This window comes from Lagopus muta, chromosome 18, assembly GCF_023343835.1.
Source record: "Lagopus muta isolate bLagMut1 chromosome 18, bLagMut1 primary, whole genome shotgun sequence".
In the NCBI taxonomy this organism is placed as follows: Eukaryota; Metazoa; Chordata; class Aves; order Galliformes; family Phasianidae; genus Lagopus; species Lagopus muta.
Genome location: NC_064450.1, coordinates 3746320 through 3772079, shown reverse-complemented (window position 1 = coordinate 3772079; position 25760 = coordinate 3746320). Strand labels below are relative to the sequence as shown.

Genomic DNA, 25760 nt, shown 5'->3' with positions numbered 1-25760 from the left:
CCCTGCAAGCAGGGAAGTTTCCCTTCTTCCAAAATACAGCCATTGTCTCAATGGCAGGGACACAGCCCTGTGTTGGTGTGGTTGGCAGTGGCACAGCCACAGCAGCTGCCATGGATCTACACATAGCTCCTAGGCAAGAAAGCAGCAACAGAAGCAAGCACAGAACACCAGAAGTGGATCTTACCCAGTTTGGGGACTGACTATGGGATAAAAGGCCATGGGTGTCCCCAGGGGCAAAGGGACACAAGCTGGGCTCCAGCACAGCCCTTCTGCAGAAATCCAGGCATTGCTGCAGTGCTCAGCCCCTGTGTGTGGGGCAGTGCAGAGGGAAGGGTTTCCTGGTCTGTGGCCAACACTGCTGTTCCTCCTGTGAAGGATATTGCCCTCCCCAGGGTGTGTTTCATTTCAGAGCACGAGACACACAATTAATTTCCATAGTTCACTTTCCCTCTCCACCCACTGGGGATTTTTAAAGTTTTCTGGAAAACAAAATATCCCAAACACAACCAACTATCTGCTCCCCAACCTGACAGTTTCCAGGAGGGCCTTTCCCTGGAAAGCAGATGCCAACATGGGTGTCAACAAATCCCTTTTAGGCAGCCAAATTTGAGTCTAAGCAGTTCTCTTCTTGAATTGTGCAAAATAGTAAAAAAAACCTTAAATATTTTATATACTGAATACTTCCTGCCTCAGTGCCCAGCAGTTCATCTGCTCTAAGGTTCTCTGCTTTGCCCCTACTCCCATACACCACTAAACACAAGCCCTCCTGATGAGTATTCCTACAAGCTTTGCTCGCTCCAGTTCCCTTTGACCTCATGGAAGCAAGAGAAGGCACAGGGAAAAGGACAGCAAGAAAGCAAAGCTGTAATGCTGTAGGATCAGGGGAAGGAGACTCAGGGTAAGAAATTCAACGGGCGCTCTGCCTGCTTCTCCTTTGTCCACCAGATGGATTTCAAGTCCAACAGGAATAAATCCCACATCCTTGCTCTTCGGCCTGTGATTCATGTCTCCAGCCCAATGCACAGCTACTGCCGAGCCCCACAGCTCAGATCAGCCCCAGCCACTGCCCCCAGCCCACGGGGAGCTCCATCCTTGCCCCACATAGGTGTGCCAGCTCCTCAAATCCCCAGCTCCACAGGGACAAACCCCTCAGAGCTGTTTAGCAGAGGATCACAAAGTGCTGGTCTGCCTCACGTTCCACACGGGAAGCTGGAGCCCTCGTGTTAAAGGATTTACACGAAGCCACAAAACCATCTAGCAGACGAGAAGGACCCCAAACCCGGCTCCGAGCTGCCGCACCATCACTGCCTCCTGCTTCAGCTTTCATCCTGACCCATTCCGGGCTCTGCCGGTCCCCGGTCACCGCCGTGCAGCGCACACCGCCACCTAACGGCCCCGCACGGGGCACAGCGGATGGCTGCCACCAGCCCTGCGTGTCCCGGCCACGCGGACATCCCGCAAAACGAGAGCCGTGGGGATGGGGATAGAGCAACAGAGTCCCTGGAGTGAAAGGGCTGTGCCAAGGGGGGAGCTGGGGCTAGAGGCTCTGGAAGTGGCAATGGAGCTGTGAAAGGTCTGGAGCACATTTCCTATATGCAGTGGCTGAGTGAATGAGTTGTACGGAAGGATAAGGTTTCCCCTTCTCAGTCTGGAGAAGAGGAGGCTCAGGGGAAACCTCTCTACAGCTCCCTGACAGGAGGTTGTGGTGAGGTGGAGGTCGGCCTCTGCTCCCTGGAAACAGCGGTAAGATGAGATGTGATGGCCTCAAGTTGCACCAGGGGAGGATCAGGTTGGATAGCAGGAAAAAATTCTCAGAAAGAGTGGTGATGCAGTGGCACAGCTGCCCAGGGAGTGGTGGAGCCACTGTTCCTGGAGATGTCCAAGAACCTGGAGATGTGGACTGAAGGACGTGGTCAGTGGGCATGGTGGGGGTGGGCTGGGGTTGGTCGTGGTGTTCTGAGAGGTCTTTTCCAGCCTTGGTGAGGCTACAATTCTATGATCCATCCTTATCCTGCTGGGAATTAGTGAGCAATCCTGCTGCCACACAGCTGCAGAGCCCACTGGGACGTGGGTAACCTGGCTGGGAGCAGTCCTGCAGTCAACACAAGTCTCCCAGGCCCTGAGCCCAGCCACTCTTCAGAGCAATGCAGGTGCGAAGTGAAGCCAACCCAGGGGCTTCTGCAGGCAGCCTTTTTGCTCAGGTGCCAGAAGCAGCAGGGATTTTCTGGGGAGCTCTTTACAGAGTCCAGCTTTGCCAAGACCAACTGAAGCTACTAAATGGCCTCTTCTCTAAGGAAAACATAGCCAAATGGGTCTCTGCATTGGGAAGTGGGAGACGCATGCAGCCCTCAGCAATTCCCTTCATCTCAGTGCAGAGCATCAGGACCTTGTCTCCACGTCGGCACCCGAAGAACTCTGATCAGAGCAGGGCTCCCTCCAGCAGTGCTGCAGCAACACCAGGAACTGAGCCGTTCTCACAGAACACTCCCAGCTCAGCACTGCCTGGCCCCAACATCCCGCCTGTGCCAGCCACTGCACCAGCATCAGGACTCAGAACCCACAGTGTGTAACCCTGGGCAGAAGGAGAATCTGAAACTGGCAAAAAGCATGCCCTGCACTTACGGAAAGGAAATCCCACAAATCTCACATCCCAGGAACCACGCTTATCTCTCCAAACATCCGTTTCCCTGGGACCCAGAATTCACTCCAAGCACTACTGCTTTCGTTTATGAGGTATCTGGCAATGATGTAATCACAAAATTGACACAGAGCTGTTTATGTAGCACCAACTTCACATGGACATGGATGAGGCTTAGCAAAAAATAAAATCAAATCCACTTATAGGCTTACTGCATGATTATTGCTTGTAAAACTAATTCATTTTCTCCACCTGCAAAGCCATTTCCATTCACCCCCAGCCACAAGGCAGACACCCAAAGATCCTTCCCCAAATTCCCAGGGCAGTGGGAGCACAAGTGTGTTTTCCAATGGATACTGGGAGGAAGCAGAGCAAGTTGGACTCCATGACTCCCGTGGGTCCCTTCCAACTCAGGATATTCCATGAAGCTATGAAATCCAACTGTATGAAATCTTAACCTGAGTTTTCTCAGGTCTCAGACCAGCCCTATAATGGGGCTGCAGTGCTCACAGCAGGAGGTATCACTGCTCCCTAACAAGCAATTCTATGCATTAGTTACACGGCTCAAGCACCACGCGGAGAAGCCAACAGGACAAAGATATTGTGCTTCTGAGCTCATTAAGGCAACAGAAGACATGTGTTGACCCAGACATACTTCCCTAACTACGTACTCGCTTCTACTCAGCATTGTGGTATGCTGGACCTTGGAAGAGCCCTGACTTGCATGAGAACCGTCCTCCCTCGGCCTGGCAGCATGGGAATCGTGCTGCTGGAGGCTGTGAGCCATGCTGGGGAGCACAGGGCAGGGCAGCTCTTGCACAGGGTCAGGCACACTCAGCAGTGCACGCTGTTAGTGCACAGCCAGGCAGGAAGCGTGCCACAGCGGGCTTATATTTAACGAGGATGAGCAGTGATTCCAGCAAATGTAAAGCAGATATCAGGAAATGGATAATGCTTCATACCTTGACATGCCTCAGACAACAGCGGGAATGCACGCACCGGCCAGGATGGAGCAGGCAGCCAGGAGCAGGCTGGGAGCAGCACAGAGCGTGCTGCAAACACAGCAGTGGCAATGCTGGAGCTTGGAGGAACCCAGTGCCTTCCCCAGAGAAGGCCCTGTTTGAGGTCACAACAGGTGACAGCACCTGGGAGTGGAGGAAGGTGGGTGCTTGAAGAAGAACGCTGATGAATAAAGCTGCAGGTGGTTCACAGAATCACAGAATGGCCAGGGTTGGAAGGGACCTCAAGGATCATGAATCTCCAACCCCTCTGCCACATGCAGGGTCACCAACCTCCCCATTTAATAAATGTGGTTTTAGGAGCACATAGCAGTCGGGGACAGCATCACACACCACACACAGCAAACTACACGCGTTGGTGCTAGGCAGGAATAGGAGCAGCACCAAAAATCTTGAAGCAGAAAAGATAACTGAAGTGATCAGAAGCAACTCCAACCCTGCTGTCCCGCTTCTCACTTTGTAAAGATTCACATTGTTAAAAGATGATAAAACAGCATGCTGTCTCCTAATGACCATTGCATTGGACCTCTCCTTTCCTTCTGCCCAGGCACACGGTACATCCCACATGGCTCTGAAGACCACTGAAGGTGTTCTGTCCTCGTGCACTTTGTCTGAGAGCTGCTGTCTGCCTTGCTGCTCTGACCAACTATGTGCAGCAACATATGCACCATGTTACTCAAAAGCAGGTATATGCACACACAAACATGCATAGCACCCACAGGAGGTACTTTGCTTAATCAAAACGATCACCAGCGGGCTACACAGCACTTCACTTGTTCTGGAGTTGAACAGATTTCTCACAGCATGCACAGTTCTCCCAGCCTGCTTCAAGCCCTTCCTAGGACATCATTGCAATCAGGTGTTGCAATCACTGCTAGTCACTTCTACGTGCAATTATAAAGGTGGCTTTAATAGTTTACCTACGAGATGGCACTTCCTTTCCCATGCACCCATCCTATATCAACACAGCAACCAGACTCTTCCTTTCCTTTTAAGAAGAAGAAAAGAGCCCCGTGGCACTAACAATTAAGGCTTTGTAGAAAGTTGTGGGCTAATGAAAACAGCCATCTGTTGGGGAAAGCTGCCCCCAGCCGAGCAGCACCCTGCTGCCACCAGAGCCATCTGGAAAGGCAGAGAGCAGGATCAGATGTGAGCGGGACTGCAGCCCCCGAGCACAGCTGTCCGGCCCCAAACCATGGGAGCAGGATGTCTGGAAACTCATTTTTGTCTTTTTAAGCAGTACCAGTTTGTGGAAATGTGTTTGAGGGGGGGGGGGGGGGGTGAACCATATTGAAAGGAAAGATCAGGTTATATGAGATGTGTTTCCTATACCTGCACTCAAAGGAACCACTGGAGCCTGGTGCCTTGTTACAGGGACAGGGAAACCTCACTGCCATGGAGCAGCTCCAGCATCACCCTGTGCACTCAGTGCCTTTACCCCAAGCGCTTGTTGTCAGCATGGGATGCTGGACCAGGGACACTGCTCCCCTCCAGGAAAGCCTGAGCTGTCCTTGTGCAGAGGACACCCTGTGGGACGTGCTGAGCTCTTGCAGCTGTGGGAAAACAGCCCTCAAAGAGGAGAAAGGCCCAATTCCCACCCGCCCCGAGGTGCCCTCACCCCATCCGGCAGCAATACAGTCAGCCCAAGTCAGCTCTTCCCACCCACAGCAGAGTACTAATTAAAAGCATGCTCAGAGCCAGAGCAGTGACGAACGCAGCCCCCAGCACTGCACAAATCTGCTTTCATCTGAGTCATGTTTCAGTTTAGTCACTGAGGCCGGAGTGCTGCTGCACTGGGGGCAGTGCTGGCCTGGCCATGTAGTGCAAGGAGCACCTTCTGAACGGGGCGAGCTGCAGCCTGTTCCTCTTCTCCCCAGTGACAGTGCACATTTTGCACAAAGAACCTCACTGAAGCTGATTTCCTATGCCCCCATGCATGGGTTTCACATTCTTAGCAGCCCCTCTGCTGTTGCCATGCTGAGGGTCTTCCTCCACACGTCTCCCTCAGCCCCTCCAGATCAGGATAGACAGGAACAGCTCTTCTTCCCCCATCCCCCTATCCCGTATTTCATGCTGAGCCACACATCAGGAATGGTGCTGAGACAGCTGGCACATCTCTCCCATCCCGCAGGGCACGGCAGCCATGTGCCCATCCCATGCCAAGCCCTATGGGCACTGTGCCTTAGCATAAGGGCTCAGCTGTGCCTGCCCCTGTGCCTGCCCACAGCCCTGGTGGTGCCACACCAACACCACTCACAGAAAAGCTGTTTTCAGCAAGGGACAGAGAAACACGTATGCACTTGGACATAGGCAATTTGCAAATATCACTCGTGACCCCAGAGATGAGCATAAGCATCTTTGCACATATATGCTCACCTCAGGTCTTCCTACCGTCTACTGCTGCACTCCTGGGAGCAGTGACAGCCAGCCCAGGCACGAGGGCTCATGCTGCATGCAGCAGCTGAAGGGTGGGAGAGACCCACCTTCACCACTCCTCTGGAACAAAGAACCCCAGATCACACCATCACCCCAGAGATCAGTCTTTCTTTAAAGCCCACGTAGGGGAACCAGGGCTGCAGGGAGAACACAGCAGGAGGTGTGTGAGACCAAACTGCAATGGGACCAAAACCACCCTGCTGTCCCCAGACCCCCCACATCCCTGCACACAGCAGCAGAGGACTTCCCAGCCTGCAGCATTGCCTCTGCCCCAGGAGCAGCTCTCAGGAATGCTTTGAAGTGGCTCGAACCAGAGGAGAAAGCATGAACAAGAAAGATGAGGGACAAGGAGGCATCACCCACACTATGCAGAAGTGGTGAGGAGCAGTGGGTGCTCCCACAGGTAAGCGCCCTTCCTGGGACCCTCCACATACACCCAGAATGGGGCCCTGCAGCTCTGCCTGGGGGTTGGCCATGGCAGCAGCTTTCTCTGGCCGCAGTTTCACTCCACCCTGGATGAGCGTTTCCTCTCATCCCTGTGGTTTCCCTTTAGCAGCGATGCCCAGCAACTGGCTGGGAACGCCCAGCAGCAGGCTGGTGCCCGTCAGCAGTGCACGGAGCATGGACACCCACGGTGACATCCCGCTGGAGCTCCCAGCACCAATCCCTGCCCTTTGCCTTCCCTCCTTGGTCCCTGCATGGAGCCTTGCAGTGCAGCCTGCCCTATCTCCCTGCTGCTAAGAGGAAAAGGTTACGGTCACAGCCACCCTGTGCAGAAGCAGCTTGCTGAGACGCTGATGCACCCAGGAGCGCATTTTGGAAGCGCTCAGACATGCACCAGGATTTGCACGGGAGTGACTCACTCCTCTTTCAGTTCCCTCCATCCATGCCCACCCCAGCGCCTCAGGCTCCACCAGGTGAGCAGCAGCATCAGCAGCAGGATGCCTGGCGGCAGCTGGGGCCACATCCATCCCAGCCGGGCAGGCGGCAGCACAGGGCAGGCAGAGAGCTCAACCACAGCACACAGCCACACACACGCACTCAGGAGCCAACCTTCAGGGCAGAAATTCGTCTCCATGCCAAGAGCTCGGCGCTTTTCCTCCCTCTTCCCGACTGGCAGCTCGGAGCTAACAGGCTCAGCATTCATCCCCCCGCGCCGCGCGGCACATGGGAACAGAGGGGGGGGGGGGAAGAGAGAAACTCAAATGAGATCCAGACTCGGAGAGCAGTTTCTTTTTTCCCCCACTCGCTCCCCCCCTGGTTTCTGTTGGAACCACCTTCTGTCTGGAGGGCTCAGGAGGAAGGGAAAAGGGGGAAGAAGAAAAAAAAAAAGAAAAAAAAAAAAGAGGCAAAAAGGAAACGTTGCAAAAAATAAATAAATAATGGAATGTGCTGAAGGCGCGCTGGAGCAGGGCTGCTGCTCCTCCTGAAGTGCAGAAGCTGCTGGAAAGGTAGGAGGGCAGAGGCAGAATAGAACGTATTAAAGATCAATAGCCTACCTGAAATCCGGTCCCTCTCCATTACTACAGGATATATTTAGCATCCGCGTGTCACGGCCGTCCCTTTTTTCGGTGGCGTCCCCTTCTTTCACCCACTCTCCCTCCCTCCTTGCCTTGCCTCCTCCTCCTCCAAAAAAAGCTCTTTGTCTGGTCTAATTTCTTCAATCTGTTGCAATCATGAATGCATCCAAATTACCACATTTCCATGTGCTGATCATATGTTTGTGCTCCAAACTGAAGTAGCTTTGTCTCTTTGAAATGAAAAGAAAGAGGAAGGGAGGAAGAGAAAGGAGGAAGAAGGAGGAAAAAGGGGGTGCATGACCCCAAAATCCTGGAACTCCCTGAAATACTCCACCAGGCACAGGAAGAATGGAAATCCCAAGTCCTCTGTGAAACAGTCTTAAAGCCACAGCTCGTGAGTGTCCGGGGGAGCACTCCGCTCTCCGCAGCTCTCTGTTAATATCCACCAGGAGATGCTTAAGGAACTTGGCTCCTCTCAATAACAGCGCCAAAAACTCATCCAGCGTCTCCAACCTCTCCCCGCTTCCCCAGCTTGATTTTGCTGCTATTTCCTCTATCCCCTCCTCCTTCCTTGGCGAGAACGTTTGCGAAGAGCAAAGCTCCTGCGCGTTCCCTCCACCCTGCCAGGTCTGAAGTTTCGATTCATGCATAAACTATTCTGCTGATGAAGGCTGACTTCATTCCCGGCGCAGCACCGCGGGCTGCTGCTGCTCTCTGCACATGTTGACCCTCCCCTGTAGCCGCCGGAGAGCTTCACGCTTGCTCCTGGCGAGGATTCCCTGCTCTGCCTTGGCAGTCCCCTCTGCACAGCCTCGACGGAGGGATGCGATGGGCCGGCCTTGCGGAAACTTCCACTTGGCCATTGGCCAGGGCAGGCAGCGGGACTGTGGCTGCAACATGGGGCTGCCCTGTGCTCCCTGTCTCCAGCCTTTGGGCACGCAGGGGGGATGCCCCCCAACTAGCCTTGGGGGTCACCGCTGCTCCTCCGTGGCCCCAAAACGCAAGGATGCAGCAGATGTCCCCCTAAACGCAACACAGAACTGCTGTGGAAGATGGGGAGCACTGAGCAGTGGAGCTGACTGCCTACAGCCACCCCCCCCGTGCCACCCACTGCAAGTGCCTATTGACATCCTGTAGCCTGAGTCACCCGGCCAGATGCGAGGGCACAGCCTCTGTCCCCAGGGCCAGCCAGCAGACAAGCTAGCTGCAGCCCTCAGTTCCTTGTTGGGACATTGGAGCTCAAAGCCTGCACCTACTTTGCACTGCTTTCCAGTGGCAACGTGAGAAATCCCAGCAATCATGCGTGTTTCCCCATGGAGCAACTGATGGAGCATCGCTGTCAACAGAAGGAGGAACAAAGCACATGCTGCATGGCATCTGGCAAGCAGCACAGTCAAGCCAGCAGCAACCCTACAGATAGAAAAAGCTTAAGTGGAGGCAGCACCAGGAAGCTCCATGCCTTAGGAAAGTTCTAATCCCCAATGGTCAGAGCTTGAGTTATTTGCTAGGCAGGAAAGCTTAGATTCCTTCCCAAATTCTTGTTCTTTCCCTATTAATGCTTTGCATGTTTCTGCCACCAGTGCCTAAGGCACTAAAGAGGGGACAATGAGCAAAACTTTCCCATGCACAGCCCAAAACCACGCTTCCTGCCCAAAACTGCAAAGGTGCCCAACACAAAGCAGGAGCCCAGAGGAGCTGCTGACCCGTGCAGCACAAAACCCAGACCTCTGCAATCACCACCATCCACAGCCCTCATGGCTGTGTGCCTTATGCCATAAGCAGGCTGACGCTGCAGAGGAAGGGAAAAACTCAGGAAGTACCAAGAAAGGAAGAAGGTGAATGGAAAGGAAGAAGGGATGGGCAGCAGGCGTGCTTCAGCCTGGGGATTTTAACCCGTCGAGAACCAGGTGAGCAGGAGCAGCAGAGTGAAAGGATCATTCCTGTAGATTGGCACAAGACAGCCAGTGAAGTGGATCCCAGTGATGATTAATGAACCTCAACTTTAATCTCATAAAACCTCAGGGTGGATGCTCTCATCCAGGCTCAAGTCCTCAAGGGAATTTTGCAGATTCCCTTTAAAGGTGCAGCCATGCCGCTCTACAGCGTGGAGCTTGGAGCTGGTAGGAGCTGCAGGCTCTGGCAGCAGCCAGGCAGCAGCGTGTAACCCAGCCCTCCTGCTGAGTGAGCTGGGAAGGCCTAGTGCTGCAAGTCAGTGCAGGGAGCAGAGCCTCAAAGTGCTCTGACAGTGGTGCCAGAGAGCTGCAGGGCCTGGAGGGGCAGGGAAACGTGGTGCGAGAGGTTCCTCACCACTCAGATTCCATTCAGTGACTAGGCAACACAGGCCTGAGCTCAAACAGCGCACGCATCTTGTCCCATCCCATGCATACTAGGGAGGAGTATATCTTTAAGAGGAGCCCTGCTCTGGCTCTCCTCTGTGCTGGCTCTCAACTTCTTTGCCTGAAAGCTTCAAACTGCCGGAAATCCCGAGCATATCCTCCCTGGGCTCTCTGCTTGTGCTTTAACACTCATGTGCTGAAGTATTAATAGCAGCTGGCAGCGCAGAGTGAAAGGCGAGGCGAGGCAGGAGGACTGCTTGCTCCCGCCTGATGCACGTTAACTCTTCCAGGATCCTCAACAGATGCCGACCTGCCTGGACTGCTTGCTGCCATTGGCCCAGCCCCAGAGAGCACTCGCTTCATAGAACCATAGCATGGCTGGAGTTGGAAGGGATCCCTAAAGGCCATCCTGTCCCACCCCCTGCACTGAGCAGGAGCACCCACAGCTCCATCAGTGCTCACAGCCCATCCCCTGACCTTGGCTGTCTGCAGGGATGGGGCACCACCACCTCTCTGGGCAACCTGTGCCTCACCACCTGTGGTCTAAAAACTTCTTCCTTACATCCAGTCTAAATCTGCCTTCTTTTAGTTTGCAGTCATTTCCCCTTGTTCTATCACACAGACCCTGATAAAGACTCTGTCCCACTCTCTCTTACAGCCCTCCTTGAGATACCGAAGGCCGCTTTCAGCTCTCCCCAGAGCCCTCCCTTCCCCAGGCTGCACAGCCCCAGCCCTCAGCCAGTCCTCATAGGGCTGTTTCATCCCTGGGAGCATTTCTGGGGCCCTCCTCTGGATGCGCTCCAACAGGTCCAAGTCTCTTTTGTGCTGAGGACTCCATGTCTGGATGCAGTGCTCCAGGTGAGGTCTCACAGCACAGAGCAGAGGTGCAGATACCTTTCCTGACCTGCTGACCACACTGCTTTGAGTGCAGCCCAGGGTACGGTTGGCTCTCTGTGCTCCATACTTTCATCTCCAAGCTTGTATGGATAGCGGAGGTTGCTGCGACCCAGAGAAGGGCTGTGCTCCTGTCCTGCACACGGGATAAATATAGCAAGGATCAAATTAGTGCTCTCTGCCCAAGGCACAATTAGGGGTTTTGGGAAATGCCAGACACCGCCGGATGTGTGGCTGAGGAGGCTCACAGCACGCCTGTGGTGCGCAGCCAGGGCTGGGGAATTTGCCTCTGCCCACGTGACGAGGGACACCGCGATGGAGGGGAAGAGGGAAAGTGGAGCAGCCATGAGCTCTGCCAACATGCCCAAGGGCAATTTGCAAATTGACATTTCAGCAACAAAAAAGATGAGGAAGGAAAACACCACGAGGAGATGCACATATCCGATGGAGAGAAATGTGACCACACAGCACAGTAGGTAGCCAGGAGTTAGCACACCCCAACCAGGCCAAGGCACACCAGTTCTCCTTCGGTTCCAGTAATTAAGGAATCACTATACCTTAATTCTCAGCTTGCACACAACAGCCTGCGCTCCCTCCTGCATTCTAACTAATGCATATCTCCACTTGAAGCATGTGGCATCCCCACAGGACCACCCCAGGCAGCTCCACATGTCTGCATTATGCAAGCACAGGATGTGTGTCTGTGCAGCAAACCAAGCACCTGAGCCCAGAGCAGCTTTCCCACTTTAACTTCTTGCTGCCTAGGGTTTGGCTTTCCTGCAGAGACACATTCATGGAGCTGCACTATTGTAGGAGGGATTCTCCAGGCTGACCTGGCTTCACCCTTTTGCTGCTTGCTTCAGGATGAGGAGGACAGAGAGGACACATGTCACCAGGCTTGTCACCAGGAGCCTGAGGAAACGAGCAGTGTGAGTGCATGGGGATGCTGGCACAGAGAGCTGCGCAGCTGGTGTGCCCAGTGTGGGGCAGGGAACAAAGGGGAACAGAGACCGCCTGAAGAAATGTGTGTGATCTCATGTAGGGACACGTCCAACACAACCAGGCTGCAGCCACAAGTCCTGGGTTAACCCTTGTGCAGATCTACCAAGGTGAAAGGCGCGGTCTGTGTTGAAAATATCACAGCACAGAGATGTATGCTCCCCCAGCTCACAGCTTGGTAGTGAGTGACACATGGCACACGGCAGCAGGAAACCAAGGCAGGATTCAGCAAGACTGGGATAAGCTGAAGGTCTGGATGGAACCTAGTGCAGGAGCTCTCAGCTCAACTTGCTCAGGCATCAGAGTATCACAAAATAGCTCGGACTGAAAAAGACCTCAACAACCATCTAGTTCCAACTCCCTGCCATAGGCAGGGCTGCCAGCCACTAGATCAGGCACCAGATCAGGTTGCCCAGGACCCCCATCCACCCTGGCCTTGGACACCTCCAGGGATGGGGAACCATGGCTGCACACAGAGGGCTGTGCTATGCTCACTCCTGAGCTTCAGGAGGGATTTGTCAGTTCTGACAGTATTTCCCTGGGGAAAAACAACTCAGGAGACCTAATGGTTTTTATAGCACTCTGAATTAGCTTACATAACTGTAATCATGCACGCTTGGCTAGGGAGCCGCTGGCTTTTGGTATTACTTTTATTGTCACTATTTTGGTTCACCTTCTAAAGCTGCTCTCTTGAACAATGAGCACAGAGAGATCGTCCTCAGGCCAAAGGACTAAACCAAGAGATGGAAACAGCACAACCTATTGCCATATTTACCTTAAACTCATTACAAGCGTTTGAGATCCTCACTGCAACATCTGACTTCATCAGGGTTCACTAATTTGGGATGCCCAGTTGAATCTAGTGCCCACAGCCCCCCACCAGGACACATAGCTTCTCATTTCAGTGCCTCAGAAGGACTCCCAGTCTCATAGGCAATGCAAACAGTGCTATTTTCAGCATTTCTGCTGCTGTCTTCCTCTGTGAAATGGGAATGTCAATTCCTGTCAAAGGGAAACCACCAGACTTAAGCAGGGAAAAGCAAAATGAGAAAAAAAAAAAAGAATTATCTGTGCAACAGCTCTGATAAGGAGTCACACAGAGACACTGCCCCAGGCTGACTGATAATGAAGGAAGCATGGCTCTTTTCTGGCACTGCTGAAGCATTTTTCACAAGGAGATGAGTGTGTCATCAGCCATGGAACCCTTCAGCAAGTGCCTGTTTAATTACATAGCCCTGAAATTAGAGCCGTGCTAGAGCTTGGCACCACTTAAAGGGTGGACGAGGGACTCAAGATGACCCAAAATCCAAGCAGCCTGACATGGCTATAAGGCCTGGAGGGAGTCCCATCATAAGTATTTAAACAACATTAAACCAACCGCTTCGATGATGGGTTTCATGACATCAATGAGTGCCCCTTTATAATGCAACCCAGATAGCTGGCCTCGAGCTTTGTGCCTCTCTAAATTATGCTCCCAAAAAGCCCCGAGACAAGCTGTGGTTGACTCCCAGCCAGCTGCTGACACTGCAGGACAGGGCTGCACTGCCTGCCTGGGATGGGAGCAGCTGCCTGCTCCACACAGCCCAGCAGAGAGACAAAGGCTGAAACAGGAAAGCAGAAGCACCTGTCCCCCTCCTCTCCCTTTGGGGTATCTCACAAACAAAGCACCTGACCTGAAATAGCAGCAGTGCAAGAGCAGCACAACGGGATGGCATCCCACTCCCTCCTATACCTACGTGCCCAGGAGGGATGTGCTGGTTCAATTAAATCAGTAAGTACACCATTCTTTGGACCCTCTTATATTGCCTCCACAATGGGGAGTTCCTTCCTCATAACAAACCCAAACTGCAGCCTGGAAGAAAATCAAAGTCCGAGTGCAGCTGACAACTGAGAGGAACCCAATGCTGATACCTTCCACTCCAGCTGCTCTGGGGCTGTTCTCTGCTGCTTGGGAACACAGCTCTGCTCCGGATGGCAAATGTCAGCAAATATTTTCTTTCAAATCCATCACGTACAGCTATAGGAAAATGAAGTGGGAGTAACTTCCCTAACACATAGTTCTTATCCTTGCAGAAATATTACCCTAAGCTACCAAAAATCAGGTGACGGTGGCATTTTAGAGGCCAGCACTGCACTCTGACAGAGCCCTTCATAAAGGGCTTCCCATTTCCCTCTCTCTGCCTGTTTCCAATTGCACACTGAACAGAGCCTCCAAACCACTCACAAAACTCAGCCTCATCCAGGCTCTCATGTCTCAATTGGGGGGTGAGGGTGCCAAACCCCATCACTTTCCCAGCCCAGGTCTGGCTGAAGGCTGCACCCCAGGACAGAGCTGCTCCCCATGGGAGCTGGAGCCCCACGGCCAGACCACCCCAAAGAAATTATAGTTCCCTATAATCCCATGGGGACATGGATTCCTTCAAGAAGCCTGTTTCCTATCCTAAAATAGGTGCTCTCAGACACTCTGATAGCCACCAGCTCTCTCCACTGACCATCAAGAAGCCCAGATGTGTCCCACCACAATGGCTTACCCAGAGCTACACAGAAGCCCTGCACGAAACAAAAACTGAAGCTCTAAACTCTCAGCATTGCTGCTGAGCTGGTTGCCAAGCCACACAGCTGCCTTCAAAGTTACAAGAAAAACCAAGAGGAGTCATGGAATAAAGTTCCCAACAAGAAGCCAATGCCAGATTTGGGGTCCCAATGTCACTGCGTGTCCCAGGGATCCGATGGTCTGTGGATGACTGTGCAGCTATCTGAATCCCAAGAGCCAGTGGCTATGGAAATGCATGTCATCCCTTTCTTTGTTTAGGGTGGCAAAGAGCCCAAAACAGCCCCCTTCTGTGACGCTTCATTTACAGCCACTGCTCAGTCATCCCAGTCCCAATTTATCTTGCATAGGAATAAAAGCTTCTGGGTACAGGGCCAGATGTGCGGAGGGGAAAATCTGGATCTGAAACAAGGGGAAATTGAGTTGCAGTTATATAGAGTCATAAATATTTACTGCAATGTAAAATGGAGCACTGAGTTGCTCATTTGATTTTAACTTAGAAAAAAAATATTTAAAAGATCTCTCACCGAAAAAGTGGAAAAGTATATAATTAGAGTCTAAAGAAAACAAGATTGAACAAATGTGCTGTGTCTTCCAATTTAGATTCTCCACACTCCAGTTACCTTTGGAGCTGTACCAATTCCCCTTTCTGTCCTTGGACATATGTATAGGAAAACATGCTACACGAGGGCTACAACTGCAGTTTTGTTGTTGCACACAGCAGACAAACATGCAGTTCAGTTCAAAATTTGCAGCTTCTGCACCAGTGGCCACGTTTTGAGGCAGTTTTTTGCCACTGCATTGCAGCTCAGCTCCCTGCTTCTGCTGCCATCAGCACCCAGACCAATACTGACTCCGTGCTGATTTATTACACAATGCATTTTTCCAGCTATCCAATGTCAGTTTGTGGCCACAATCCTGTCAGAGCACATTTACATCCACTGATACATCACAGCATCTCAGTGCTTTGCAACTGTGAAGCTCCAGAGCTGAGAGTGGCCATGGTCCCTGTCACCATGTCTGTACCGTACCTGCAATACCTCTGGGCCTGTCCCTACTTCTGATGAAGGCGAGCCAGACAGTGTCATAGCTTCCAAAGCCCTTAAGAGCACCCTAAACCAGATGCCTGTGACTAATCCCCATCCCACATGTGCTCATGCCCAGATACAGCAGAATGTTGAGGTCAGTGCTCCAGGAAGGCTTCCGAGGGTGGCTTTCTCCTCCCCACAGCACAAAGGGAAAAGCTGACAACAACTGTTTGGATAAATCCATCTGGGAGCTGAGACAGGATATGAGGGCTGAGAAGATGAATTGAAATAGCAAACAGAGCCCACAGGGAGCAACTGTTAGTGACAAAGATCGAGGGAGTGGGAGCGGATGGAAGCTCCAACCTCAATGTGGGCAGTGCTGGGTATGGAGCAGGCAAGCAGGGTTCTCTTCAAGCAGAGGTGAGCAGCAGCATCCCAGGGAAAATGATGGGGCGATGCTAAAGGTGAGGTTGTACCTCAGGTTGGATATTAGGAACAATTTCTTTCTGAAAAGAGTGGTGAGGCATCAGCACACACTGCCCAGGAGCGTGGTGGAGTCACCGTCCCTGGAGGTGTCCAACAACCATGGAGACGTGGCACCGGGGGACGTGGTCAGTGGGCATGGTGGGGGTGGGCTGATGGCTGCAGTTGGTGAGCTGAGAGGTCTTTTCCAACCTTAGTGATTCCATGAATGCTGTGCAGCTCAATCAGCACACAAACTGCAGAGCCAATGGATTCAGGTGCTCCCAAGCTCTACTGCATTCCCAGAGGCTACAAACACCTTCCAGAAGGAACCCCTCCCACCTGCTTCCTTCTGAATCAGAAACAGCTTCAGAAACATTACGCTGCAATTAGGAGTGTAAATTTAGTCATAAGCACATATAATCCATAAATCTCCACATCCAATAAAAAATAATAGCTAAAGAGAGTAAGAACGAGACGCTAATTACTAAAGCTGTATTTCAACCTCGGGCCATTCCTGCTTTCTGTTACCTGCTGTCAGACCCCTGGAATTGAGATGGGCTTTTCTAATTATTCTCTCTGGATCCATTATTCAGTAAGTAATTAATCTTTTATTTTACACCGCTCTCTCTTTTCACGGTTGTTTTATATATACTGCTCTCTTTTATATAAATGCTGCTCTGCTGCTACTGCATGGAGAACTCTGCATCTATCAGCAGCCTGCACTGAATAGGAGGCAGAAGCTGCATTTTCCAGGAGTTACTCCTTCCATTCTCCCAACTCATCTGTTGTCAACTGGTTGGTTGGCTGCATTTGTTGTTGATTGGTTTTGTTTTTTATTGGATGAGGATGTTTCAAAACTTAAAGAGCCCATGCAACTCACTGGGGCTGGGCTGGTCACTGAGCCTGCGCAGTCTCCCACTGGAGGTCCGGGTGATTCCTGCGGCAAGAAGAAGATTTACATGAGCCAAGGGATGCAGGTGAACATGGCACGTGCCTCAGTTTCTCTTTCTTAAGCACAGCAAAAGTGGGCAGGAAAGGAATACTTGCTCTGAGCCCTCAGTGTGGGATGCTGCGTTCTGGAATGACCCCAAACACTGTAATTTCCCCACACAGAGATTTCCTTCTGGGGGCTCTGCAGGAGGAGAAGGGGCTCCAGGCTCCTTCCATCATCTCAGCACAGGGATGTGAGCTGGTAGCCTCCAGAACGCAGCAGCCATGTGGGCTCCTAGCTCAGCCCTAACTCTGCCAGGTCACACCAATGTTTTTAGTAGGAATTTCCATTCTGCAAATTGCTAAAAGTCTCCCAAATCTTCTCAGTGATGGTGTTATTTAATTGCAAGTGATAGACTTCAAATAAGTATCTTCTCACCAATCTGTTGGACAAGGATTAAAATAGCATTAAAATAAGCTGCAACACATCCCCCTGTTGCAGTATGGAACATAGCCTCAACCTTACAAACCTTGTCAGCTGCAGAAGTTTGCATCATACACAAAAGAGGGAAAAAAAGTATAAAAGGCAGGAAAACATCCATAGCAATGAGCCTGGGATGGAGGGAGGGAAGGAAAAAGCACTGCCTGGCAGCTTGACATGGAAAAAACGTCTCATGCTCAGAAACTTCTGCTTGTGTGTATGCATGTGTGTGTGTATTTTCTCTCTGCCTTCCTCTTTTAACATAAAAAGCCTCTGTGCCTACGAAGCCACGCAGCTGAACCACAGGGCTGCTCCTGGGGAGCTGTGGTGGCACAGGGCAGCCCCGGGTGCTGTGCTGCTCTGCACATCACTCAGCCCACACTGCCCATTACTGACACAGAGACAAGGGCTCATGAGCTATAATCAGCATTAAAGTTTTTAACCAGTGTCTTATTTTTTCTTTTAACCACAGTCCCTGATTTTTTTCTTAATTATTCTGTCCTCAAATGCCTATTGCTGCTCCGGCAAAGAAGGAAAAGGCATAATTCCTGTGCTCAGCAGGGCTCTGAGTGCCCCTTCTCCAGGCACAGAGCACTCAGGTCCTGGCACAGAGAGGCAACACCTCTGCCCCATACATGCACATTCAAGATGCTGCACTGAAATCCCGCTTTAGAAATCGCTCAAAACCCAGAGAAAAACATCCCTGACTGGTGACACACTGGGGAAAGCAGATATGCAACCATGGCGAGCTGGTTAAATACATCTTTTCATGTTCAAAGGCTTCATCCAGTCTGCGGCAAAGCAGGATGGAAGCGGAGCGAGGAGCTTACAAGCTTGGACAGGATCACACATAGGAAATGGGCTTCATTCCCTTCAGCAGTGGAAAAACACACACACGGGTTGGAGCGTCCACGCGGCACCACTGCAGCATCCATGCATGGCTGAGCAGTACCTCTGGGCAAACACTTCTGAGAGGCCTGTTGTCTACCCTGCCAGTGCTATCTGCGGTATTTAAATACATAAGCAAAAAGGTGGGCAAGATAATCTGGTCTGTATTGGAGATGGGATTAGGAGGAAGTTTTTCCGACAGCTGTTGCTCCAACCTTTGCGTCACACAGTATTAATAATTCATAATAATGCATAATAATCCCCTTTCAATGGAAGGGGAGCAAAGCAACAATTCATCCAGCCTGTCCAACATCTCAACAACGGATCTGGAAAGAGGAAGCAGCACCATGCAGCCCCAGACTACGATGCCTCACGACCCCTCCACCAAGAGAGCATCCAGACAGCTCTGGAAAGCCAATAATAAGCAACATGGAATGCTGGCAGGCCAGCAAGACAGAAGAGAATTTCTGTCAAAAAACAAGAAAGCAATAGCTAAAAATATGCTGCTCTGAGCAGGCTTCCAGGAAGCCAGTGATGTGGGCAGGACTGGAGCATCAGCACACCAGCAGCATTCCAGGGTTATCTCTATAGTGTGGGAGCAGCAGGCTGAGCCCCACTTTGGCCCATGGAGCTATGAGACGAAAATCAATGCTTTCCACCCCAGACGTGGTGTCTATGAGCCCTCCCTCTTAACACAGCTCAAGTGCCCTCCGGCCATCCTATAAATTTAACATAGTGCACTGGACTAAGAAACATAATGAAATGTGCTTTATTTGGTTGAAATTTGGAATGCTTTCCCGCACTCCACTGGAATGACTTCAAATTAGAAGAGTCCACAGCTAAAACAGGTCCATCCAAGAACAGTTCATTCAGCCCAGCAGATGTGTGGCAGCAGCACAGCACCATAACTTTCTCAGAGCTCAGCCTCACCTCGGCTCAGAGGCTGAGCAGTAGGTTTCCACATTTATCATCAAGGACCAATCCCCTCCAGACCTGCAGGCTGGGACCATCAGGCACACCTGGCACACAGCAGCACTGCAGGCACACTGGGTTGAGCTGGGTGCTCCAACACAGCTACTGAAACCAAAAGTGCTTCAACAGGGCCATGTCAGTGCAAGTGAGGTCTCAGGCAGGCTCGTGGGGAAATCATAGAATCTCTTTCTATGGAAAAGACGACTAAGATCATCTAGGCCAGCCATCAACCCATCACCAGCATACCCCCTAAATCACTGCCACCAGCATGCACGGCGCTGAGTGTTCTACTACTTCATGCTCCTTGCAGCTGCTGATTTAACTCACCATGGGTGTAAAGCATTCCAGTATGAGGAGACTGAAGCTGATGTATCTGGGCAAACTGTCCATACTACAGTGCAACCTTCCCAGTTGACTTGGTTGAACCTGAGACCAGCACTTAGATGTCAGCCGTGTCAGAGATGTACAACAGCAATACAGTCAACACGCGCAGCCTCCAAAATAAATCAGAGCTTTTCCATGATAAATCTCAAACTTTCCAACTCTTCCAACTAACTTTCCCAATTATTCCCAACTTTTTCACCTATTCCTAACGAAATGTAATAGTAACAAGGCAGGCCACCTGAAATTTATTTTCTCCTCACAGTAAGTGATTCATGCCTCTACACTCGTACCATGTAGAAATCAAAGAGCAAGAGACTAATTTCCATCATCGAGAGAAACCATGGGGTGAGGACAAACAGTGGAGGATGTAACCCAGAATATAATAAATGAACCCAGACCAAACAAGGGTTTTGTTAGAAACAGATGGGCCAAAACCAGCAGAAGGCATCCCAAAGCTGTCCCAGCTCCTCCAAACAGTCAGCATGACCTTGTTCTGTTCAGTTGCTGGTGGGTCTGAGCTGACATCACATAGGTTCCTTCTACACCCAGAATAAAGGCAGTACAGTGTCAGATTTACTCTCAGGACCATCTGTTTTGGACCATATAGAGAGTGAACTCCCTCTCATTTTACCTGTATCTCAGGTGCTATCCCAATAGTGAGAGAACTGTCTTTACCAGCAGCTGTATCCCTTCCTGCTCCACACAAACAAGATCTATAAGCTCTTTCAATACAACAGCTGGGGAAGACTTCATCAACAAGGAGGATGGAAGCTGTTAACAGAGACAGTTGTGCATAGCACAGCCTCAGCAGATCCTCCAGTGTCAGAGCTGGAGACCAAACTGCAAACTGATAGTGCTGATATTGGACATCACAGACCTATGTTGGACATCATCACAGCCCAGTGTCGGAAATTACAACCCAATGTTGGACATCATAGCCCTGTGTTGGACATCAGAGCTCAATGTGAAACATCATGGCCCAACACTGGACATGGCAGTCGATGTTGGACATCACAGCCCAATGTCAGCATTGCATACAGCCTGGCGTGACTGGAGCAGCAGGTGACAGAGAGGCTGCAGAGGAGCTGGGGACCATGAGGGAAGGACAATCTGTTAGCAGAGACCAAATACCTCTGTTGTTTCAAATCCATCTCCAGTGAACCACACAATTACAGCCTCAGTTCCATTAGCTCAAAATCCACTCGCAACATTGCTCCTCAAAAGGAGCGTGTAAAAAAAGAAAGAAAAATTCAAGCTTACATCCAACACTAATCAGAACACTAGTCACCAAAGAATAAAAGACACCTTGCTAGACAAAGACTTCATCCCCAGTGCATGGATTCATTCTGATTCACATATTTTCAGCAACAATTTGAGCTTCACAGGGATGGAGCATAGCTTGCACCCAGGGGTGAAGGTTACACACAGAGAGGGGATCAAACCCTTCCCCAGCACAACTACCAGCCCCTGGATGCACCAAGGCTGAGCACTGCTAAATGGCCTGCGCCATCACCAACCTGTCGTGGGAGCTGGACAGAGCTGGGCTTGGTAAGCCAGCAGTGCTAATTGGCACAGCATCATTAACACAAGTAGAGTGGTGAATTCACACACAGAGAGAATCTGGCCCAAGGATTACAGATAATCCTCAAAGAAACCACAGGAAAATTGACATTAGCAAGATGCAGATATTCCTACCACAACATTATACTCCTAGCAGAAGCCAAATACATTCTAACACTAAAAAAATGCTCCAAAATCTTGCTCTAATGATAAGAGGCAGCAGCAATTAAGCCTCAGTTTTTCCAAAGTCAGAATGGTTTCCCCAAGCCAATGAGTGGCCGGCCCAGAGCTCAGCAAGGGTCAGAGGGAAAGGTCCTGCATGCAGTGGGAGTTAGCACACGAGCCTTTGATCAAACTCAGGCATGGATTTAAGTTTTATCTCCAACCATGGTAGTTCCCAGGAAATCAGTTAACACATCCATAGAGATCAAGGTTGGAAAAGGAGAGTTTAAAATCACCTTGAATGACCCACAAAACCCACAGCATATCTTTCCATCTTGAATCAAGCCCAGCTGACCTTGATTCAGCCAAGGGTTGGCTGTTCAGAGATATTCAGCCTGTATTCAGCAAGGCTGAAACACTGGGACAACCCAAGCTGCTTTGATTGTTCAATGGTTCAAAGCCTTCCAACAGCACATGGTCCATGGGTCTTCATTCTGAGGTGAGCAATCTCATCTCTGAGCACTCAGTTGATAGAAATATCGAGATCATTTCACTGCTGTGTGTGATGGCCTTCACTGCCCACAAATTCCTAAACAGCTGATAGTCGTTGAGAGATATGCTGGACAACCATGAAAGCACAGAAAAATTAGCACAAGCAGTTTTTTTTCTTATGAAAAAAGCATGTTAGTCATCATCTGTGGTCCTTCTGGCTGGAGTGTTCCAGTAATCCAACGGGGCAGCGGAAAGGACGCCACGTCACCATGCTGACATATCAGATGATTTGCACAAATGCATATTTATAATGCAAGAACCCACACATTGGAAGGACAGGCAAAAATGGGTCAGCTGTGTGTGCTGTCCGTTTTGCTGGTTTATGCAGTTATTTTCTGTAGAAGAAGGAAGGAACAGAAAAGCGTTCTTGTGAAGCCATGCTGACTGGGAAGGGACCTTATATCCACTGACAAGTCTAAAATCACTTCCACTTCACTATTGAGGTTAACCAGATTTCCAAAGAGATGTTCCTCTAAATTTAACCCGTCTCCACCACTATCCTCGTGTGCAAACAGCATTAAGCTTCTGAAACCCAACAGAGCAGAGCAGCAGGACCTACGGAGAACCACAGGGCCCTCATGGTCTTTTTGCTAAATGAGTGGGTTTTGCAAGGCTGGCTCAGGGCTTGCAAAGCAATCACAAGAGCAGCTTGGATCTGGTCCCATTCATTTCTGTAAAACCTGCAGCATTCCTGTAGAGAAAGGAAAGGGGGAAGGCACCACGGCTCATCCAAGCTGTAGCTTTGCTCAAAGAAGGAAATAATCAAACTCTTACATTAACCAGCTGCCACCAGAGCTTCTGCAAGCTCAAAATGTGTTAGTTAATGATTAGCATTAATAGCACAAGAGTACCCAAGTGCCTGAATGGGCGAGGGATAGGGCATGGCATGCAAAGCACTATGCAAACAGAGAATAAAACAAATGATCGCTGCTCAGCCCTTTCCCTTTGCGTTCCAAAAAACCCCAAGCATTTGCAGCATTCAGACCCACGCGTGCACCAAACCTTCCCAGGTTCATCTGGCAATAGCCACGGATTAGCTAGAGAAAACCACTGTCAGATTTAAAAGAGGGGAAAGGAATTTTAAAACTGCAATGTGGTATTTCCATATGGAACAAATACTCCCCAGACGCCCCGCTGCTCTCCTCCCCACTCCCACAGGCTCTGACCACGCAGGACTCCTGGTGCAAGCTTCCCAACCCAGCATCTGGCTCTCTGCTGTGCTCTGACACTCTGCTTTATCACATCAAGCAGCATTATGTTATTTCAGAGGGAGGGGAGAAGGAAATCATCCTGACTTAGATTTTAAATCCCTTTCTTGCCACCTCTTTGCAGCCTCAGTGCAACATACATTTTATTTTTCAGTGTGCACACTGCTTTCCTTCGCTTATTTTAGACACTCAGAAATCAGAAGGTTCTGCTTCACAGGGTGTTCCTGCAACAAGCATCCCTAGATTCATCATCTCAGCCCTGAAAGCCCAGGGCTGCCATCAGGATGCAATACAGACCCCTTCTGTTTGCCAGGCTCTGAAAGGCAAATGTTGATTTTTCCCAGAGAGTGATGGGACCGCATTAAGGGGAAAAGGCAAGAACAAAGACATGGCAGCTCACCAAAATGCTGCTGCCAACATGGTACAGAGGTGACCCACCAGGCTGCTTGGCCATTGGGACACCCAGAGCAGCGCTGTGCATTACCCAACCTTAACCAACGTCTGCTGGATCACAGATGCAGGAGATGAGGGACAGCCTCTGTAACACCCTGACAAAAGAAACCAGCTTCCAAGACAGCTCTGGGTAAGAAGTTTAAGCTTAGATTAAGCTTGGAACATCAAGCATGTATATGCTTCCAATGATCCTGCCCCTTTGCAAGGAGTTGCCCCTGGAAGCACCAGCACCACGAGGAGCCAGGGACCCCTGGGCCATGACTTGCTGCACGTAACTTTCCTCCTCCGCATATCCTTCTCTCTGCCTGGAAACGAGGTGTCAAACACATTCCTCTGCTCACAGGAGCAGGAAGGATACATTATATAATGGTTTTACATTTTAGTGCTTGAGTCATTCTTCACGGTACAGCTATCTATAGCCTGCAGAAGTAATGTCCACTGTCCTTAAATGTCTGGGAAAGAGGGAAATTACAATTTGAGACTACCATGGAGCCCTACATCCATATAATTGAGGTTTTTTCCCCCCTATAAAATCCATCCAGAAGTAGCCAAGGCAATCCAATTTCATAACCTAGTAACATTCTTTGAATGTTTTCCCTTGTATCTTACAATTATATTTAATAGTGTCTATAGTGGGGAAATTGGACTAGAAGAGAACTTTGGCCAATTTTTAGGAAGTATTGGAGTGCCTAATATTGTGGAGCAGCTTACACTGGAGTTTGCAAAAGTTCCTTTACAAACTGTATTGAGACTCCATCTCTAAACTGAGTACATCCTAAAACACTGATGCTGCATTTACAGCTCCCTTTTCCAAGTGAGAGGAACTTGTGGAAGGACAGAGCAGCCTTGAAATCAGCTCTCAAGCAGCTCAGGGCTCTGTGGGTTCCTGCAGCTGCCAGCAAGGACCAGGATTCTATAGGGAAAGGTAGAACACCTGCCACCTCAGCGTGGCTCAGCGCTGGTGAGAGGCAGTGAAATCACTCCTGGCACAGGTGGAAGCCATTTCAAGGCATGGAGCACTGCCTGCAGCCTCCAAGGAAGCTTTTCTCTCACACAAGAGGGCTCACACAAAGAGGCACAAAGCCCATTCTGTGGGTCTTGCTGAAAGGCAGCATTGTGCAGGGCAGGCTCGGTGCATCGGAGCCAGGCAGCAGAGGTCAGGGCAGAAACCAAAATTCCTTCCACGAGTCGCTCACCGCAGAGACACAAATTTTCAGCCTCCGCTGTGAAATCCTTCACCAAAAGTGCAAATGCTGCTATCTGTGTAACACAGATATATGTGTACATACAGCCAGGATGGAGATGGACTCTGGGTTGCAGTGAGTTCTCTCCAGGCCCATCTGCAACCATGGAACATCCCAGCCCATGCACACGCCATAGCATCATGACTTGGGCACTTGCCAGGCCCCCCAGCAGCACGAGGGAGGCTTCCAGGCATGGTGAGGCATGCGGACTTGCACCATGAGTCACTAAACATGCTGTGTAACCTGCCATGGATCGAGTTGGACAGTTTTCAGGCATTTTGAGACACTGGGTAGGGTTGGAGAGGAGATACAGATTAAACTGAAGGAACTGAATGATCCAGCCTGAACCCCCTTCACCTTTAAGGACAGGAAAATAGACTTCATTTTCCTCTCCTTTGCCTGACGACTGTGGAGATGACTCCGGGAGCCTCTCTTTGCTGGGTCTGTGTGGCACAGCCCCATCCATCCTGCCCAGAGCTGCCCCAGCTCGCTGCTCACTGCCAGGTGGGACCTCCTTACCAGCCATGGCTGAGGGACCAACATGAGTCCAAGGAGGATGCTCAGTGGTTGGAATTCCACCCTTATCTTCAGGGGCTGAGATCATGGGTGGAAAATATTTCTGTGTTGTTTCAGCCTGTTTCCTGCTGGCATCCCTCTCCACAAAAGCACCTCTTTGTGAAGAGTTCTGGAGCCAGAGAATAATGCTCGTTGGTACAGACTAAACATATTGACCGCCTTTGAGGCACTGGCTCTGTAATGGTGCTTATCTTTAATGCGACACAGCTGTTCCCCAAACAGCTCCATCACAACCGGGTCCATGGGAGCAGCCCCAGCACCCAGCCCTGAGGGATGCCGCCCCAGGTGACACAAAGCTGTCACCTCCCACACAGTTTGCAGCCACCTGCTTTGAGCTGGGGATTGCCTATGCAGGAAGGATGTCTGCTAAGATTAGCATGACAAGCAGAGGTTTCAAGGCCAGGATCTGAGCTTCAGGCAGCATCTGCTGAGCACTTAGACAAAACACATTCAAGAACCCCAGA

The 25760-nt window shown here is 50.7% G+C and overlaps 1 protein-coding gene across 3 annotated transcripts in view; it reads right to left on the bottom strand.

The window, feature by feature from the left end:
• Positions 1-25760, bottom strand: part of SEPTIN9 (septin 9) — a 117271-nt gene that overhangs the window by 59775 nt on the left and 31736 nt on the right. The window contains exon 3 of one of the 3 annotated variants that reach the window (XM_048964967.1): positions 16767-16823. The exons of 1 other annotated variant lie outside the window; for it this stretch is intronic. In XM_048964967.1, coding sequence (XP_048820924.1) covers positions 16767-16823 — 57 coding nt within the window. Of the gene's footprint in view, positions 1-7592; positions 8379-16766; positions 16824-25760 lie in introns of those variants that run through there. One more of the 3 variants, XM_048964970.1, reaches the window with a different exon arrangement.